The 21,660-nt window shown below is 43.6% G+C and overlaps 1 protein-coding gene across 1 annotated transcript in view; it reads right to left on the bottom strand.

The window, feature by feature from the left end:
- The window catches only part of PDIA5 (protein disulfide isomerase family A member 5), a 97,850-nt gene that overhangs the window by 28,218 nt on the left and 47,972 nt on the right, over window positions 1-21,660 (bottom strand). The window contains exons 11-14 of the mRNA XM_068687507.1: window positions 20,865-21,001; window positions 3,987-4,057; window positions 2,796-2,959; window positions 186-316 (exon numbers count right to left, since the gene is read on the bottom strand). Coding sequence (XP_068543608.1) covers window positions 186-316; window positions 2,796-2,959; window positions 3,987-4,057; window positions 20,865-21,001 — 503 coding nt within the window. The remainder of the gene's footprint in view (window positions 1-185; window positions 317-2,795; window positions 2,960-3,986; window positions 4,058-20,864; window positions 21,002-21,660) is intronic.

Genomic DNA, 21,660 nt, shown 5'->3' with positions numbered 1-21,660 from the left:
TAAATAAACACTGCATACTGTTTTGTTTCCAGTTTACAGAGACACATACAATAGTGCCCCATGCAGTTACATTTGGAATCAGTTCTTTACCCTCACAAAACCTGAGGACAGTGAAGGAATTAATTTAGGAGTTCGTAAACTGTAGGGTTTATAAAACTCAAGCACATGGAGTGTTGTTTACTCACATGGCGCGTAGAACATGACAAGGGTGTGCTTCTTCTTCTTCAAGGACTCCCTGAAGTCTTCTCCAGCAAGATGGATAACACTAGTCTGTTTTTCTTCCCATGCAGGCTCAGGTGGAGGTGGTGCTTCAGGACTAGAAAAAGGAATGGAATGAGATTAGTCTGAGAATGTTTCTGGAAGCATATGCAAAAGGCCATCACATCCTGCTTAGTACTCTGAGGGAACCAAGGAGGAGCAATCCATCAGGGTGCCTGGGCAGTAGGAAAACACGCTCAGTATTTCCGACACCAGGTGATAACAAAAATGTGCGTTAATTTCTAAAACTCAGTAAAAATATAATTTAAACGATCTCACTGAAGCATATGAATAGGCATGCAGAACAAAGATCTCCTACATTACATCCAACATCTGGCTAAAAAGAACATTGCTTCTAATATCACCGTGTCATCCGTAGGCATGAATTGAGAACAGCAAGCAGGTGGAATCAAAAGGCAACCAATATAGGACAGCGTCTTCCATTCAAACATCCTTTTTGTACTCTTTATTGCCATCACACAAACCTCTATAAAGAATTTCATGACCTTCTCTTGAATTCAGATATTAAAGCCAGGATGCAATAATCAGCATCATTCCACTTGGAAGACTGGGGGTGACTGAACTGGAATATTTTACCTTGATAAAGAGAATGTCAGGTTTCAATTATGACTGCACATACTGACTAGATCAGAGCAATCCTGCACATCCAGAGCACCTCTAACAAAACTTCTGCTATTCACCAGCTCACAGACTTCTCTCAGACTCATTAAATTCATTCCTGCTGTATCTTAAATAGTGATTACTTATATAAAATCATCAGAATGGAGCCATGGTATAAAGACCTTCATATGTCGCCTTGGTAATAAATTAGCTTTTCAGACTTTCCTGTCACTTTGAATGACACATTTTAAGTTGTATCAGGTACATAAAAACTAAGTGAAGAAAATCTAAATTTTTAAAGTTCTTCTCAAGGTCAGTTGGTGGATATCCATCATATTTCCATCGATATCGATTTGCCAGTTGTTAGCGATAGAATTAGGGCAGCTGATCTGAATTTTCACACGCACACAGTCAGTGTGAGCTATCATCGATTACAGTTACAGCCAGAGGTGTGAGTTCATCTCACACAGACCTTCTCGTGCTGACCTGGAATAAGCTACCCAGATACTGGTAACACTATCGTGTGGCAGCACAGACGACAGACAGCACAAACAAACCAGGCAACAGAGCTGCAACTCGTACTGCTGCAACTAGACCACTTGCTGGGATAGGTTTTCACAAGCTGAAATTTTATCTCCAGCCTGCACCCTACATACATCCCTATTTCCATCAGCTTCAGTGGAGCTGTTGCTATTTTATCTCAAGTCAGCAAACAAGCATCTTACACCATTGCACTTCAAGCTGGGAGAGCATCTAGCAGTTAGGCTAGGGGACAAGAAGTCTGTGCCCCTGTGTTACTGGCTACCAAAGGCAGTAGGCAGGTATCTTACAGAGGCACAGGCGGATCTGGAAGGGATGAACCACCTCTTCCTCCCTGCTTATTCCACTGCCAATACGAATAGGCAGTGTCAACCTGAGTGTTTAACCCAATTAAAATGACACAGTTTTCAAAATACCCCAGCAAGCTGGTGGAACTAGGACAGCGATTTAACATCCACTACTGACACAGCAACTTGGAGCTGAGTAAGCAAGGAGGCCAAAGGAGTGCTGTGTGTAAATGTAGGATACAGATAAAACTTCCCAACATGTGACAAAGATGCTGCCAGGCCAAACTTATTACTTGATTTGAAGCACTCAGATACAATCCCCTTCCCCCCCCACCAAACAGGAGTTGGAAAAATTAAGCTTGCATTCCTCATGCCATCTACACTTAATGATTAAATGACCTCACAAAAGACAGACACTGCTGTTTTTCCAGTGAATAGTGCAGAAACTATATTTGGCTTACAGTACTTAAAAGAAATACATATTTTACTCCTAAATATTTAGAGTGAGTTGTACCAGCAATTTTCTTCTTTGAAATGAAATTATTTTCATTGTACATCAAATTCTGCATATTTTAACGCACCACCCAAGGAAAGCAGGGAAGTGCAGACAAAGGTGCTGTTTCAGTTGGTCTGGGTGCCTTTCTTTCAGCCCCATGTAGCAGGTAGTCTAGGCATTGGCTCTGAAATGCTGGAAGGAGAAAAGTACAACTACAGAAATTCAGTTACTTACAGTGAAATCTGCTGCTTAGTATGAAGAGGGAACAACAAATGTTCTGTTTATTTTTCAGAGCCATTGCTATTCCTTCTCCGGAGAGAGGCTTAGCATGCATTTGAAAAATATTTATTTTGGGAAAGAATTACCAGGACAACTATGAAAAACCCCGCAGCAAATAAAGGATTTGGTGTATTAGAGACCATAATTAACATACACGTTTGTATGGCTTTGAATACTGGAATTCAATTTGTTTTTGTTAGCAAGGGATTTAGGCAGCCGATAAAGCTAGGTTTTAGGATTTACTTCCTCACAAAGCAGTCTTCAGGAAACAGCAGCCAGGAATGTGAATACTATCTCAGACCCTCAAAACTTACTTTTGGAGCCAATCGATGATCTTCTTTTTCGTTCTGAGGTGTGGCAGGGTGTATTTCTCCTCTCCATCCTTAAAATACTTCAGAGTAGGAAAGCCTGAGATGTGGTACCTTTCTGCCAGTGCCTTGTTGACGGTAGCATCTACTGCTGCAAGGACACCTGGACTCTAAAACAGAAAATACTGACTGTAAATCACAAGAACATGTACCCACACCTCTGGCAAGAAACAGTGGACTTTGGGGAAATTAATTACTCATGACTTAGGTGCCTCCGCTTTCTCAGGTTCTCAGTATAGATACACAGGCCCGATGCAAAAACAGGAAAGGATATCTTAAGGACTAAATGTAACCAGCATATTACCCATTCTCCTCCCCTTTCTGAGGAAGATTCCCTGTAGACAATGCTTTGTAATGCTTAAGAGCTGCTCCCAGAAACGGCATTTCCTCCCACTAGTCCATTCCTCCCAAGGCAAATAGGCATTGTTAAAGACAAATTTACTTTAAGGCAAATTCATCTTTCCCTACCTCATGGGCATCTACACATGGACCACTTTCACCATCACTTGTATGATGTGATTCACCTGTTTTGCACATCCCCCTCTCCTCCACCTTTATAGTTATAAAGGGACTCGATGTCCCTACTGAAGATGTCTAGAGTTTGGGGAGATTAATCCTGCTTCTATTCTTGCACGGTGTACAGAGAGCAAGACTGAATCAATAGCACTAATACTAATACTTGTATTATCAGGTCTCTCCAGCTCCATGTTGATGGAGCACTTAAGATGATGCTAATGGAATGATGCAACCATAAAAGCAAGATGCTTGAAAGAGGGATCAACCCCCTTTTTTTTTCCCCAAATCTAATTCATAAATAAAAGTCTGTGTTTCTTCACATTCAGTGCCTTTAAATAAGGCAAAAAAAAATCCATTTTGGATTTGATCATATTACGTATAAGGCCTGCAGCAGAATACATAAACATTTTTCGATTTTGTTTTCGTTCAAGACAGAATGTTCTTTCTAAGACTTTGGCAGGGTTCATGCATTAGCGATGAGACTGTACTTTGGAAGCACATTTTGAAGGGTCCTGTGGGAGGATGAGAACAGCTGAATTTGTTGTAGGGATAAAAGTCACTTATTACTCCAGTTATTTATTACTGATTATTAGAAGGATATAATAAAGGAAATTAACTTACATCACTGGCTGCGTGGAGAAACTCTGCAGCCTTCTCATATTCTGGCTTCATTTTCTTACAGTGCCCACACCCTGCCAAAAAAAATCCAGTTAATTCGTACACACCATGGTTATTCGTTGACCCATCCAGCCTTACCAAAATCCAAAACCATGTGGTAGAGATTTACTAGAATTTAGTATGCATTTTACTTACTTTATTTGCAAAGCCTTACAATGATTTAGGACATTTTCCAAAGTGGTCACTACACTTTGAAGAAAGAAATCTTCACCCAGCTCACTTCCCTCTCAGGAAGTACTACGGGCAGTAGTTGTCAAGCCCATCGATTCTAGCATGCTCTTGGGTGAGGCACGGCCTCACCCATTTCAGTTTCCAAATCTTTATCTGCAGTAAAAATCCAACACAGACCCTCACGTGACTTCCTGACTTTAAGCCGAGGTTTCTACGAGCACAGCTTAATTGAGTCGTGTAATTTGAACTAAACTGCGCTGATAATAAGCTACGCTTTACAGCGGTGCGGCGTGTCCCTCCAGCAAGGATTTGCACTGATTTAATCACATCAGCATAATTACACCACCACATATGTTCTCGACATAAGCAGGGCCTGTAAAACCAAGATAATGGTGCTTTCTCGCTCGTGCAAGTTCTCCTGAGAGATCTGCCATTACTTCACTGCCGAGTGCTGACATTACAATAAAGTAAAATAAATGAGTGCACGAGAAAAACAGATTTAAAATAAATTATTTGGGTGCAAACGAAAACGCTTTCACCATTTGCTTTCAGGCAAGCTGAGCTTTTGGGACCAGGTGAGGGCCCTGCTGTGATGCAGGGGGATGCTGTGCCTTGGGGACAGCCCCCTCCTTGCCCCGCAGTCCCGGCCCAAGGATCAACAGCCAGGATCAACACCCAGCCCTGGTGTGTTGATTTCAAACACACAGAGCTGGAACCAGGCTCGCTGCGTGGCCCAACAGGCGCTGAGTTTTCTGGCCCCACCACAATCCAACCTTCTCTGCAAGCCCTCGCTGTGCTTTTTCCTCCTGGTTGCAGCAGCAGCCTGCTTTTCTTTCTTCAGCTGTTATTGCTGGAATGGGCACTTGAAAGCCCAGACTTTGCTGAGCTTTTGAAAGTTGTAACAGAAAATCCAGCGAGCAATCTGTTTCAATACAGCTTTGGCAATAGCAGTTCCTGAGGCATACAGACAAAGGGGCTGGGACTATTTTTACATCATTGTCTAACAGAAAATCAAGCCAGGATGAAAATTGGAACTGCTCTGATCCCCACTAACGGGACGACTGACAAAGCCACCAGGCACTAACCTGAGCCTGAACTCGACCAGCCAAAGACTGCTCACAGCCGAGAAGCAACAGGGCATCAGATCAGAGGGTGACTTCCCCGAGCAAGCAGGGGCCTCTGCAGAGCTCCGAGCTTGCCGGGCATGCTTATAGCAGGACTGTGGTTGTGACCGCAGCTCAGGGCAGACAAATTTGAGGAGTGTCCAAATCCCACCTGAGAATTACACAAACACCGGAACTGTTGATCCCACAGCAAACTCCAGCTCAACCACCAGCTCCAGTCCCCGCTGCCTAGCTGTCTGCACAGTGATCGCTGCATTAACAGCCTCGCATACTTCTTTTGAGCAAAGCCGATGTTTTATTGTGGTAGAAGCAGCCAAAAAGGGGTCTCAGCTGCAGGATGAAGTTTTGCTTTTTGGTTTTGCTTTTTGGGTTTTTGGTTCTCAGTGAGAGCATGTGTGACCGAACTGGGAACCTGAGGCAAGAGCTTCAGAGGTGAATTCAGGAAGGAGCTGAAAAAGGCTGAGGAAGAGTTACTGTCTCAGCACTGCTTGCCTTGGTTAAAGGCACAAAAGAGGCTGGCAATATGATTTATTTGCCACCCACAGAAAACTTGCAGGCATATGGCTTTCTGGAATGGGCTGACAGTTCCCTTTGACACCTGCCTGAATTGATTTATTTCTCCTTTTAGGAGCAGGAACTTTATTCGTTTTGTGCTCTTCTTCACTTCTAAGTAAAGGGCATCTCAAATCACAGCTCAGATACCTGGGAGCTTCACTGAATTAGCTAGCTCAAATTTGTTCGAAAAAAGACTTTTCTGCAGAGGTAAGTTCACCTTGGCAGGCTTTACACTGCGTGTCCTCCAGCCTGAGCAAACTTCATACTGTGCGCGAGATACTGTATCTACACACCATCTACACTATATTCCCCAGTTATTAATATTAGATCTGATCAACCAAAAGCATCAAACAACCTGAGTCTCCACATACCTGTGCAGAGAAAAGAAGAAATGAGCTAGGCATACTTTGCTCAGGAAATAAAAAAAAAATAAATCTAAAGCATCTGAAATTCATGGAAGTATAATTTTGGGGAAGGATATTCAGAGTAGGAAATGCCAGCGTTCTGGGTTCTTTCACAAACATCACACAGATACAGCACTACAGACTTCCATAAAGCTTGCTAACTCATGCTTAAAATAAAGGGAAGGCAGGATCAGGTCTTTAAAGGCACTTAAATGCAAAGTGAAGTCCTCAAATCTTTATCATGCAATGCTTGTTCTACCCCTGGCAGAGGACAGCACGGTATGTCAGCTTGGAAAAAAAGCCAGCGCGTTAAACTGAATCTGAAACAGGGACAACAAATCTCAAGAGCTTCTCCCACGATAAACGATGTTTATCTGGCCATCTTTATGAGAATTTTGCTATTGCGTGCCACAGCCTGCCTCTGCCTACCATGGCAGAGAGGGGGAGAGACGAGTCAGAAGTCAGATCTACACGCTGCAAATCAATTCATCTCTCCTATGATTATTTATCCTACCTTTCAATAATCCTGTGAGGATTGCCATTAAATTCTCAAGGCCAATGAAAAAGTCATTTAAATGAATACCAAGGTCACTGCCTCTCTTTTGATTGCCACATTATGTTGTTCCGCAGCAGCTGTATCCCTCTGCGTTAAACTTCTCTAGTTTTAGAGATTCTCTGTTCATAAAACGAATGAGAAAATAACAACCCTACGGGCCCTCAGCCCAGATGCTCCAAAGTGCTGCATAAGGTCAGCTGGGATTGCGGAAGGAAGCCCCAGCTTTGTAGTGGGCACCTTTGACAGATGTGCTCTTAAAAGATGCACTGTTGTGTCAAGCGTATACTGACATTAAACCTGAGAGACGAAGCGAGGGAAGGAACTCATTCAGTCCCAGGTGAGATGGGGAAAGTCAGAGCCAACACAAGGACGCCCTGCAGACTCTTCTGAACCTCTGCTGGTGGGAACGCTGAAGGGACAGCAGGGACCTGGAGGCACAGGAGGACCCCACAGCCTCCTTCTGCTCTGTCAGAGGACATGGAAGTACAAGTCAGTTACCATCCGCCCTGCAGCAGACACCACCCCTGGGTGCCTGTAGGTCCTGGACACCTCACCTGTCCCCTAAACACCTCGCCTGGCTCCACCTGCACAACAGGAGACTCCAGGAGACCCAGGCTGCAGGGTCCAAGTTGCTTAAAAAGGAAAGACCACACAGAGTAAGACTAAAGGAAGAATGATACAAGAGGATGAACAAGTCAAAGCCTACAAATCGGCACTAGGACTTGCAGTACAAGCCAGGCTCTCGCTAGCTGGTTAAAAGAGCTGCCTAAATGAAGCAAGAATTCTGTTTTCCCAGTTTATTTATAATCAATCTTCTCATTTGCACTGCATAGTCAGGCAGATAAATAGCTCCTTCCCTCCGTGCAGTTGCCATCCCACAGCTCAGCTGCACCCAGGAGGATGGGGGCTGGGGTCTCCACACAGCTCCCTCCAGAAAGCCACCGCGGGGCAGAGGACAGCGCTCACCAGCACTTTGTCCATCACAGATGGAAAGGCCAAGCATGGACAGAGCAAGGCTAATGTGCAAGGTTGAGCAGCACACCAGCAAAGGGATGGCCACTGAGTGCACTGAGCAACCTTTTTTTCCCCTAAGCACATGTGTTTGTTTGTAGCAGCCCATTTGGCATCGCAGCAGAGACTCACGACTGAGCACAGCTGCTCCAGACATTTTCAGAAGGGAATCAACTCAAACACTTCCGCTGCTAAAACCAAGTTTTGCCTGCAGAGGAGCAGCCAAGCACCCCCAGCTAAGCTCCTGCAAACGCCGTCTTAGTGCTGTCCTCAAAACGTAAAACTCTGCCTCTTGTATTGCTTGCTCATTTCGGGTTATTACAGCTATACAAATAAACACTGTGCTTTTGGTCATGTCCTCTCATTTTAACACAACGTTGTCTGACGATCTGAAATGTACGTGACAGGCAAGAGATAAATACCAGCATCCCGGCAACTGCGGATAAGGAATTTCTGACATGAAGAACCCCAGAGACAAATTAAATTGCAAATAAAGATTTCAAAGAATCATTAAATGTCTGCTATCGACAGCCTGCTTGGGTACTGTTATCGTGCACCAGCTATTTATTGTATCGTGCCATCTCCACGCACATTTATAGCCGCATACCAAAAACATTTCCATTGGCCTGATGAGAAAAGAAATTTGAAGCAGAACACGTGTCCTGCAGGTGGGTCACCGGCAGTTCAGGCTACGTTCAGAGAGGACTTACTGACACCTCCAAGTAAAAATTATCTCAAAAAAAAAAAAAAAATCAGATGCACCTTCACTCTTTAAGTAAATAACTCCAGAGAAAATCCCTGTGATTTCTCCATTCCTAGTCCCAGAGGAGCAGTGACCTCTCAACGCAGCAGAGCCCTTACATGCACCCTGTTTTTAACTTGGAACCCAAACACCTGTATGTATAAAAGCAAGAATGTGGTGGGGAGATGCTACTCCTCAGAGCCAGAGCAAGGACACGCAAGCCCCAGCCCTCTCATCACTTGTGTGAGAACACCAGTCTATTCTCCACTGCCATAAGTTTTTACTACACAAAGATTTCTTATCCAGTATATAAGAGTAACTCTACAGCCTGACACAAGGCAGCTTACAGCTCTTTTACCACTGCACGAGGGCATAAACTACAGCAGCTGCAGATTCCCTTGCATAATTTAGCCGTCTGCATTGCAGACATCTGATGGGAAATCATCCACAAATTCATCAGGGAGGGAGGGTGCAAACCAAGACGAAAACAGCCTTTTCTCCCCACAAGCACAGGTATGCATCTCAAGCCCTGCTGGTGCCATGTTCACTTAATGGTCCTAACAGTCTGCAAAACCTCATTGCCTCAGACCCAGGCCATAAGCAGAGCTCCAGGTTTCTGCTTATTACAAGAAATTCATCTTAGGAAGGACCAGGGGCTCAAGAAATTTTATGCATTCTGTTTTCTCTCCAGTACTTGCTCTGAGAATTTTTTCACACCTCCAAACCATCCATCTCCTTCCGAACAGCAGCGCTGCCCTCCCAGGTAAGATTCCCGATGCTTTGAGAGAAGAGATTCAATACTTGATGCTTTCTTAACAGATCAGCACGAGCAGCTTCAACATCTTTAACACTGCATTGAGTTCTAATTTTCACCAGCTGACTGTGTATGCATGCGTACACAAATTCAGACTGCCCCTACCCTGTTACCGTACTTGTAAAGGTAGATTGATTTGACCAAGCATAATTTTTCTTAGGGATCGATAACAAGCAAAAGCTTCCTGGCTGTACAGGGCTGTAAAAGGTCAGCCTGGAAAAAACTCTAAGGAACTAGAAATATGGAATGAGAAGAAAACACTTCATTGGTTTAGGTTAGTGCAGTCATGCCACATTTCTGCAGCTGCAGCCCAACGCCTCGGCTGTGTGGGCTGCGCAGTTCATCCCAGTGACAGGAGAGCAGCACAGCATCTATCCCCACTGCTGCCACCACCACAAACCTGATCCCACTGTGCACAAGCAGAAGAAAATCCTGGCCTAGAAGCAGCTCTTTGGCCCCACGCAGCTGGGCCCCAAGGGGACTACAATTCGATGAGCGCGTAACTGTGGCGGTAGCGACCCCATCCCTGGGGAGCACCTCCTGCACATGCTGCAGAGCACGCACAGGAGGCACGGATGTCCCGGTGCAGAGCTGTAAGCACTCAAAAAAACAGAGAAGCTCATCCTGGAGCACTAGCAGGAGATTCATGTGGATACCAACAAAGTCCTGATCAGCCACGTGAGCCATCTGATGCCTGCCTGGTACACGGGGATGCACATGGAGTGAGCTGAGCCTCAGCTTCGCATTTGATCGCCTTGGTTGCAGAGGTAAAAGCATTTGAAATCCAATTCTTGATCATCTTTTTCATGCTGACATAATTACTTCCCCCAGCATCGCCGAAACTGTTCAGAATATTCATAATGGCATTTTTTTAGACAGTTAAAGAACAAGTTGGTGTGTTTTTTCCTCCAAAAACACAATTAGATCACTGCATTACATTAAGTTAAACCAGACCAAACTGGTAAGCATTTAACCAAGCTCCAGGAATCCCTTCTGCATTGGTGCTGTTCTCCCAGGTCCAGCAAAAGGGTTGCCTCCGGCCAGCAACAGACCTCGGCAGAGGGAACTCAGAGCAGAGGAGGCTGAAACACCGCTGGTCCCGCAGGCTGCCTCCACGGGGCTTTGAGGAAGACAATTCTTACGACCTCCTGCATAAAACATGCTTCTACCCTCAGTTCTGAGCACATCAGAGCACATCTCCTTTTGACATAAATGCTCTTTATGTCAAAGATTTGTGGAGAGGAGATTTCTGCTCCATCTTGCTCCCAGAGTCATCTCTCAGCGCTACAGGGAGCCCTGGCTGAGCTGGGCTCCTGAAGCTAACCTTTGAAAAACATACCCCCATCTTCCATGGCTCAGAAAAGCTCTCTAAGCTCAGCACCGTCTTTATTTAACATAAAAAGCCCAACAACAAAAATTGCACAGTTCCTCATTTCCATCCCAAAACTGGCTTCAGCTTCCAGCTATTGGAGATTACGCTGCACATATAGAGCCTCTTCCTCAAAATCGTGGTGCACCTGGTAAAAAAGCGTTGGGAGACGGTGGTGCCTCCTCCCATCCCTCTTAGGTGGGAAAAGAAGTGAAGGAAGGTGGATCAGCTGGCACTGGGAGATATGAATTACACTTCCTACATCAGCTTGGAGGAACATTGCCCCGAGTAGGCGTTGAAAATTAATCTTCCCCTATTGCAATATGAAAGAGGGAGACAACAGCATGGCTGCCTCAAGGTGAAACTGTTGAGAGTTTATGAAAAATGCCACCAGAAGGATTCCTTCTCCATTAGACCGTAATTATTCCACTTGGATGCAAAATTGAGATTTCCCTAGGAAAGGTAATTATATCCCAGAGCACTGAAGGTTGGGGGTTAAAAAAATATGGTCACATTGGCTATTACTGAAGTCACCTACAGAAGGCAAGCATCAGGAAGGGAAATCACAGACACTTCCTGGCCAAGATCAGAGCAAAAGTAGTTACCAGCTGAGATGAAGTCACCTACTTCGCAGAAAAGTGCTACGAGTCTTGCTAACCACAAGCAGGCAGGACCCCAGAAGACACCTCCACCACCAGCACAACACCTCAACGCACTGGATTCATTTATTAGCAACTCAAAGACGGCACCACTTGCCAAACTCACCCTCTGGAAGGGCACAAGGAGCAGACAGACAGGCAAGCAATCTTCCAGTGTAGGTTTCTCTCTTCATTATTTGCCCTTTAAAGTAAGTTCCCTACTCTGCCTTTCACAGGATAATAAAAATTGAAGCCATAAAGTATTTAGAAAGATAAACTTGATAATGAAAACTCTGCTGGTAACGATTCAAGCAGCAGAGATATTGTAAGGCTCTTTCCAAATGAGAAGCCTGCACCATATATTAAGCTCATCCAGGCAAGGAAATTAATTTATTTCAGAAGAAATAAACCTGACTGCTTAATTCTTAAAACTAATTCCTGCTGTTAACTGGTCATTAGAGGCGAGCAAAGTAAACCTATAAAAATAAATTATGCTTCGCTCCTATCAGAACTCACCACAAAAGCATCAACAGCTTATGAGCACACGGGGGTTAAGTTTGCAGGACAGTCTCATCCCAGCCACACACACAAATGCAGACTTCTCACCGGACTAAAAGGCCAGCTAAAACTACCCAAACCTTTTAAGAGACTGCTCTGATGAATAACTAAGCCTACCAAGGCTCCCAGAGATGGGGAGAGCAGGGTGAGTGTCCTTTGGGCTGCCCCTCGTCTCTCCAGCAGCTGTAGCTACTCCCTTGCAGTTGCCTCAGTAGGACTGTAAGGACTTTTTAGGAGAAAGGGAAGACAGCAGTAATGGGAGAAATGAGGCAGCAAATCCCCAAAGAAGCTAATGTTCCCTTCACACCACCTGCCACACATTTACGGGAAGATTTTTTTTCTGATTGGAATAGCCTTCGTAAATGCCTTCCTTAATAGAGAACCTAATTGCTCCATATTGGAGGCTCGCATACAGAGATGCATTTTGAACAAATCTCACAAAGTTCACAAAAACCATGGGTCTACAGTTCGGCTCCCTCCTTTTCACCTCTACTACCCTCCTGCATAGCACTCCCAAAATACTCACAGCTGCTAGGAGATAAGTTCCTCAAGCTACACACCCTGTCCTCTCCTTAGCACACCATAGCACAAAGCAGGTCAAGACCCAGCCCAAAGGCAGAGTAGTCACAAACACCCCAAAAGTCTGGATTTGCTACTCTTTCTATTCTGAAAATTTCTATTATTCCCTTCAAGTCCAGGAGCTAATCAGGCTGCAGGTGATCATCCTGGCCCAGCCGTGTGTTCTCCCAGTCACAGCCAAGGCTTCCTAAACTTGGGAGCCAGAAGCCTGATTGTGCTTCTGGTGTTGCGTTGTGGATGACTATCGTACCTCTTCCCTGCTCCCCAAGCCTTCGCAATGCTTAGTTGCAATGTGCCTTCCCTTCCCCAGCTGCTGCAGTACTGGAGCATCTCACAGTCTGTCTGTGGCTGGCTACATGAACTCCCCTGCCAGGTGAAATGTCATCCCCACTTCACAGATTGGAAACAGGGACCAATATTTAGCAACATGCGTCAATCGTACAAATCAAAGCAAGTCAAGGAACTAAACTTTTACATCTCCAGGCCAAGGCTATCAATTTTATCACTGGATCATCCTTTTTTATGACTTTACCCTGCTCAAAGAGCACAAACTGCTTCAAAAAGGATTTTCTTATATGAACTGCATGCCACATTATCAAAAGCCTGACACAAAAGAGACAAAGGAGTCTCTCATTACTGTCCTCACCCTTTTCATTAAGTATCCTATCAAGTTTTACTGCACAACCTAGTTATTAGGATTTTTATACTTTCCATATTCCTATTTATATTAAGTACCTCTAAAAACCCATATTGATTTTTATCTTTAATCCCTCAAGAAACGTAGGTGGGATGGTCATTAAAAAAATTCATGTCAGGTTCTTCATTTTCTTGGTTTGCTGCATTTTCAAGAACTCATGTTTTAATGTGTGCCTAAAACCTCCACTGAAAATCACTGCTGTAATTACTTTAACGAGGCAGGTCATGGCACCGGGAGACCACTGGACTGAACTATTTACACATCCCAAGGTTTCTTTTGGTAATATCCAAATTTACGCAGTATCAAGCACCGCCCTGTTGTAGACTTGCACACTTAAGTATTGATGACCCTGGTCTGAATGTCAGTCCCTAACACTTCAAAATCAACACTCAAAACTCACTCACTTCATTGGAAGTGGATTCAGGAGCCAAGAATTTTCCTGTTTTATACAAAGAATTTATCTGTTCCAGGAGCCTACCAGCAAGGCACACAGCTAAGAAGTGCATACATTCAGCGAACAGAAAGTTGGCACAATTTACGCTTGTCCAGGGAAACAGTTTATTATTCGTGCCATTAAAAATGCATTAAAGCAACATTAAAGGTAGGCACCTAAGGGATGGGAAGAGTCAGAAAATGCTCCGCTGAAACTTAAGCACATCTCTTTTCTTCACCTAGGTATCCAGGCTCTTAAAACTGCAACATTCATCACCCACGTGCCCTTGAATAACAATTCAACCTTTCGGTGATTAGGGCACCGCAACTTCTTCCCATCCTGACACCTGCTTCAGCAAGAAGCCAAACGCAGCTGGGCTGTGCCTATGAGCTACCTGACAGTTCAGAAAGTGTCTTGTTCAAAGCTTTTTTTAATTGCTCTGAAAATAAGGAGAGTATTTTGCACTGGCTCCAACAGGAGCAGGATCAAGCCCACAGCACACACCTTGACACGTGTTGGCTTGTGCATCACCCCACGGATGAGTAAATGCAGCCGTATCAGTTGGGTATGGCATCTGTTGAAGTTCCAAATGCACAGCTTACCTTACACACTACGGGGCTCCAGCAATCATTTCAGCCTGCAGCTAACATAGCACCGAACTGCCTGCCTTCATTTTATTCAGCAATGCTGTAATCAGAAGAACTGGCACAATTACTTTTAAAGCCCTGCCCATGCAGAAAGGCCAATTTAAAAAGCGGAGTTCCTACACGAGGCTGGGTTGTCAAAGCTTACAGAGACCTTTCAGGAGACTAAAGCAGACTCCTGACTGAAGCCTACGTCCTGGCAAGCTCCTGGCTTCCAGCCCCCTGCCATTTCGTAGGGCTACACCATGTTCTGCAAAGCCCGCTCTTCCCTCAACTTTTGCTGAGTAATAAGCCCTGCTCACACGTTGTTATCTTTGACCAAGGATTGATCAAAACTATGCACCTGGGCCCTGTTATTGCTGCTCCTGGGAAACCACCTGAGATCCCTCCCTGAGGACACCAGCCAGACACTTGTCTTTTTTTCTGAGACACCCAGTTCAGCTGGTGCCAAGGCTGAGGTCAGAAGGCAAACCTTCAGTGGTGAACAAGTATTTTCCACCTGAATTAGACTGATTACCATCAACAGAGACAGGTTGAAACTTCTTATGGAAAGATACCACTAGAATATTTCCAATAAATTAAGATGTTTACCTACTGCTTTGCTTCATCCTAGAGGCTGTACGCCTGGAGGCAGATGCCAAAAAAAAACTCTGTATGTAGCCAATGAAAATGCCAACATTTTATTTTAAAATTCACTAATACGTCAGATATGACAGGGTCAAATAAAAATTAAAGGATATTTCTATCTACTCCACTTTCAGAGCTGTTGTTATTTGGATAACCCACATACCTTTGAATCATGAATTAGCATGGAAAAACTCGAGAAGATTGTATTTGCTTATTTTTTATTACATGCTGCTAATATTATGTTGCTGCTGACCTGCGCTGGAAAGGCTATTTTTTATTTTTTATTTTAAGGCTACGCAGTAAATTAATTCCTCAGCCTTTTCAACCCGTGGCCTTTCTGTTGAGGCTGCCAAGAGAAGTACCAATTAGCGCTAGCTGCAATGGTGGCTGGCTTCCATGACGAACTTTCATAAGGAACCAGTGGGGGGCTGAAAGGGAGACTTATTTATTTATAGTTGTAAAACCCAGCTTAAAAAAAAAAAAGATTTGATTTTCTGCACACATTTTGGTTTTGCTTTAAATATAAAGTGAGCAATAGATTCCCATGTCCTAATCCCACCACATGCAGCAGGAAGAAACAAAACCAAACTCACTGAAACCAGTGGCGGTGTGCCGTCGGGGAGAGCCTGCTCTTCGGTTTGAAGCTGGAGGCCTTCATCTTGTATTGGGCTAATTGGTTGGCATTCTTAATAATGAGTCCACAGTGTGGCTTAAAACCTTGTTTTTTAATGCACGGGGAAGGAGGAGGAAAGCGAAGTTGTTTTTCCAAAGCTAAATTGATAAAACAGCTCCCAGTGCAATTAAAAACTTGCACAGATGAATAGCCGGCTTTGGAAAGCACCAACTGTGTAATTTATCAGGCTAGTTTACAAAGGGAGAGAAAATATCCGAGGACAGGAAAGGAATTTCACGGACATTTCAACAACACATCAAAACTGTATTGAATTTTATCGTCTCAAGATTTATTTTTCCCTCCCTTCTATTAAGAGGGAGCAAGAAGAGATAATGTCATAGCTGCATCACCAAAGCACTTTCCATGAGCAAATTAAAGGCGCAGGGGAAAAAAAGATGCATGTTCCTTGCCTGCCTTTCTTATCAAGGAAGAAAACCAGCGATGGCTCCAACATCCCACTAAGAATATTGACATTTTCCCTAACCTTATGCACTGCAGCTACACCTTAAATAATGTCTATGACGAAGTCCTATGAAGAGGGCTGGGTAGAAGACAGGTTTAACATGAACTTAAGCTCATACACAAGGAAGAAATGGTGCAGGAGAAATATATTAATAGTTCAAATCTTTAAAACACCAATGCATATTCATAGTAATAGTAGGGACAAACAACCTCTTCTCCTCCTTTGCCCCTGGCATCAGTACCACACCACAGACTTTTTTTTTTAATGGACAATGGGGTTTGAGAGGGAGGGGGGAAAAATAAGCAACCATCTGAGGCTACCAACCATCACTCACCAGCAACAGCAACTGACTACTCAGATCTGCTCTTGCTGAACGTACCCAGGGAAGCTACAGCTCGTGGACTTCATTGTACACGAGGCTTCCTGAACAGCTACACCTTAAAGTGTTAGCAGTGTCATTCATGTTAACAAAACATAATGAAAAGTTGCTCTTGTGCATGAAAAGCAGACATCTTTTAGAACCCACTGCTGAATTTGTTTTAATTTCAATACAAGACTTTAAACTCTCCTCAGTAGCATTTGAATTGACTTATCCGTGACTTGGTTAGGGTTATTTTGTCCAAGACTCTGAGATCGTGCTTTGGAGCAAAACGATGGGAAAAATGTAGAATGAGAAATTAACATTTTTTTATTCTTTCGATAAAACCCAGTCTGAAATGCTGCAAACTGCACTAACTTGGCAAATATTTTGGACAGCATTTTTCTAAAAATAGCATTTGACTCAGCAGTTTGACGGGGACAAATGAAAACACAAACAAAGTGCAAAAAAAGGGCTCTTTTGCACTCAAGTGGTTCAGGAACATTTTAAGTCCCAGTGAGCCACTATGTCACTAAAGCATTTAGCAACATTTGACTGGCAGTAGAGCTTAAATTTAGAGACACTCAGAACCCAGCTGTCATCTTGGGCAGCTAAATAAATTGATCAGCATGGAGAGCAAGAGGCACAAACAGACACGCAGTCCTTATTTTCACTGCTAACAGAACATTATGATAAACTACATAGATGCCTGTATTTATGCTACGGTTGAGCTTTGTTTGGTCTAGCGATGGCATACATAGCTACACCTTTGCTTGGTGTGACACATCTCTTAGAGACTCGTGCTATGGAACATGGCCAATCCAAGCAACAACTCCAAAACCTTCAGGGGAAGAGAGCACTTGTTTGCTCTCCTTTTTTATAGTGCTGTGTGTCAGATATCCCAGTTCATAGCCCAGTTTGCTTCTGTGTAAAAGCAACACAGAAAAATCACTTCAGATGTCTGCAAGACCAGTCACCTTCATCACGTTATACGTGACATGAATGGCAATGCTGAGTGCACAGTCCGGATGGTTGGATGTATCCAGGCTAACAATATGCTTACCACCAGCATTTACAAAATTTCAGCAAAATGTCTGGGTAAGAAGGAACACAATGCTTGCTGTGTATCCGTCTGCACTGGCTGAGGCGCAGGAGTGCCCTCAGACTCTCAGCTGGCTGGGTCGCTGTTTACGTATGTTAAACATTCAGATTTGCTGAACATCCTCTTAAGGGCTTTACAAAGAAGTTTCAGAAGGTTAAAAATCCTACTTCGTGTCCCTAGTGACCTGCAAAACAACGGCAAGATGAACTCATCCCACCTACAGTCACCCACGTGTTTCAGGGCCAGCAGTAGCGATTCAAAGCAGCACATCTTCTATTTAGTGGCTGTACTAAATTATTGCAGAAAAGGTGTAAGGTCACCGATAGCAAGAGGTGCAAGTTGCATGCTACAGATGCTCCTGATATGTTTAAATCACCCGTAGCTGCTCTGGTTGATCCTAGTTACATACTAGGCTGCACTTAACACAAAATGCTGCAACACTTCTAATTGGGCTACTGAGAGCAACTGATTGTAAATAATTATAGAGTGGGCCTCACGGGTGATCATTAGTAGCCACAGGCATGGAGATCCAACTTGCCAAATTCATCACAGTGCCTAATTTTGCAGTTCACAGGTATTTACCATGAGTGCATTTGGTTCAACTGCCTCTTCAGCACTTGCGGGGGAGGAATAAAAAGCTTCCGTCTTCCCACACATCTTTTAATACTACAGTGTATTAATACATCGGCCATCTGACTGCGGAATTGTAATTAAGGCATCACTGAAATAATTCTGTCTCTAGTAAAAGATCTTTGCATGAACACGAGATTTATAACCTGTTATAAAAACTCCAAGTCACGTGTACACTGCACAGGGACATAGCTTTGTAAGTCCTTACTAATTCCAGGCCAGTGTTGAATCCTCTTGCTTATTCTTAGTTACAAAGAAGTATATCCTGAGTTCTGGGCCTATTTTGTTCATGTTTCAAAGAAAAAAATTAGTTATTAATTTTTAGAAGCAACTGTCACATCCTAAGCCACAAAGGGTTGATTTTTTTTCAAATGATGTCCTCCATTTTTACTGTTTCTTTTACTGGAGTAATTTATCTCCTTACATTCATAAGGTGTCTCCATTAATAAATCTAAAAAGTGCTTAGAGAAGATCTTTTAATCACAGAGAAAACTGTTTATGATAGCTGCCTGTCATTAATTGGTTTGCAAGCCTTGCACTCTGTGCTGAGGTTGCCCACAGAGGATTCTTACAACCACAAAGATCTTTAACACATTTACAAGCTGGATTCTGCAGGTAGGCAGACCACTACCACTTGAATGTAAATAAAATGTATTACACATTATCTATGCCCTAAATATTCACTTTACATTTAAAATTAAGTTTCTTGGTAAGGAACATTCTTTGTTTCAATCCCAAGCAGCTGGAACATGTTATCAGGAGAATGCAACAGCCCAGTTCAGGAACTGATTTACTTTTATAACAGCATTTGCCAAAGTACTGCTGTACCTTAGCACAGAACGCCCCTCCGTAAAAAACACACTCAGCTGCAAGGGCTCCTCCTCTCCAAATGGGTCACGTCATACCTACAATTAAATTATCTGTGTTATATATTACCTGTGCTTTTTGAGGATATTAGAAAACAAAAATTAAACAGAGCCATGTTCAGATTTAAAACTAACTTGAGTTTCCTACAAAATTTGAATGTAGCTGCACGTATTCATCTATTTTTATCCTGACTTCCTACAGGAATGTGGTTTACAGGACAAACTTTTGTTTCTTCTCTCTGCCTCCTTCCAAATAGATTATCAAATTCCTTTGCCCATTTAGAAACTCAAAAACCAACAAAGCTTTCAAACACTAATAAAATAATGTATGTTTAAAGAAATCTGGGGGTATATGGGGAGAATGCATATCCCAAGCCCTTGCACACAGAGAGGTGAAGCAGGGAAATTCAGCAGTTACCTTCCTGACTGGCAGCTGTTGTCCTGCCAAACCAGCAAGCGTGCAGCTCCAGATGAGCAGCCGCCTGTGCTGCCTCTTGCACAGTGGGAGTGCACAGAAAGCTGAGGGAAGGAAGGATTTGGGTAACGAAGGATAACTCCTTAGCAAACCAGGCTTCATCAGTTCTGCTACTTGTGTTTTAGTTCTCACACCAGGCGTTCATCTCCGGCCCCACTTTCATTACTACAAATCATCCAGTGAACACAATGACAAAACAGCAGTCACCTGCTTCCGCGGATCAAATCGCTGGATGTTTCATCAGGCAAAGGAAATTCATTATGGTGTTTTCCAAGTGAGTCTTATGAGCAGACCTTAAAATAAAGCATTTAGGTGCTAACTCCCGCTGGTTTAACGGGAAGCTGGATTGCAGCCTCTGTGCCAAGACCTTCAGTTTTTCTGCTGTGAGCACGTACCCTGCCTCCAGAGCCCTAACCTTCAAATCTAGGCCCATGAAAACAAACATCTCATCCAAGTGCAACTGGCAACACAGCAGCAAGAGGAGACGAGCTGTGTATCACCCAACAGAGCAGATCTGAGCCTGAACCTCCAACTGAAGATACAAAGAATTGGTAGAACCTGTTGCATAGCTGTAACATGTTGCATCATTAGCAAGCAAACTAGTTGATGCAGGTATTAATCTGGAGGGTACAAGATACAGGAGGACAAGGTAGCTGGAAGAGCTTTCAGAGGGAAATACCTTAGGGCAACCCACGGCATTTTACTGCTCCAGCTGAAGTCTCAAATCATCAAAAAAATCAGCCCAATTCATTCTCAGCCAAGCTGTAAGTAGTATCACTACCAGCTCTGTATCAAAGGCCGCAGGGACTTTCTGAACTTACATAATGTTTTGGCATGCTTCAGCACAACACTGAATGACCAGCACCGCTTAGATTGCCAGAGAACTGTGGCAGAGGAGTGAAAGTGAGTCACCCCCGTGATTAAAATTGGTGCATTTGCAGCTGTGAACAAGGGCTCATGACCTCACAGATCTCAAATGGAGTTGCTGAAACAACCAGAGCTCTGGCTTGAAAGCAAATAACAAAGAAGACTAACCAAACATTGACGGTAATCTTGTGAAATGACAACTCCTCTGACTATTTAAGCATTATTATGCTCTTTAGTTATGCTTTGACTCAGCCTACAAAATACCTCTTCCAGCAGCATACCTCTATCCTAACTTGAAACCAGCAGCTTCACAAACATTTCATGCCCTGTGTGTTTAAGATTCACAGCAAACAAGAGAAGCCTGGACTTTGATTTTATGGTTCTGCGAAACCTACGCAGCAAATTATCATTGGTTTTGTTTACAAGCATGTGGATCAGGGTACAGAATAGAAAAAGCAAACTCACATGGTGCATGGAACATCACCAGCACAGATGAATGATCTTTTATAAACTTGTCGAAGTCTTCATCAGTCAGGTGATAAACTACATTTTCCTCATCTGCCCAGGGAGTCTCCGGAGCCTGTGGCTGAGGTGCCTGCGGGCTACAAGACAAACAGACACAGCTGAAAAGCAGCTCGTTGGTGCTAAGTAGTAATTTTAGCAAGCTGGATTGCAAGGAACCACCTTCGTGCAAATGTCCATATGGGTTTGACACACTAACCCTACTGAACAGCTTCAGTAATTCTTCCACTCAAAAGTGATAAATGCCGAAAGTCAGACAGAACTGGAAGAGAAAGGAAAAAAAATCCACAAGGAGCTCACAAGGACAGATCAGAAATAGAAGAGGACAGAGTGAAGAGATAACTAGACTGCTTAGTTATTACATTATAAAAATCTGATGTATTTTTCTATTACTCTTTAGCCTCCTCAGCAGGATGCTTCCTTTCTTACAGCACTCACACTTAGTAGTTCACAGGAGTCATTGCAAATGAAAGAAAAAAGCAGTGAGTAGAAACAGCCAATCTAACCAGTCACCTTGAATACCAACAGAATATTGATTATAGGGCTGACAGAAAGGAGGAGTGGCAATGTCAGGACCATGAGTGAGCTGTGTGCAGTGTACACCAGGGCATTTACCTGGAAATTCATGGCATGGCTTTACCCTCAACAACCCTGTGACCTGGGGAAGCATCGTTATGTCCTCCTGTGACAGTGGGCTCACAGGCCTAAATCAGCAAAGCTACTCAAACTGCATGCTTAA

Source organism: Anas acuta, chromosome 6 (genome assembly GCF_963932015.1).
Source record: "Anas acuta chromosome 6, bAnaAcu1.1, whole genome shotgun sequence".
NCBI classification, from domain to species: domain Eukaryota; kingdom Metazoa; phylum Chordata; class Aves; order Anseriformes; family Anatidae; genus Anas; species Anas acuta.
This window is presented reverse-complemented; position numbering and strand designations above follow the sequence as displayed.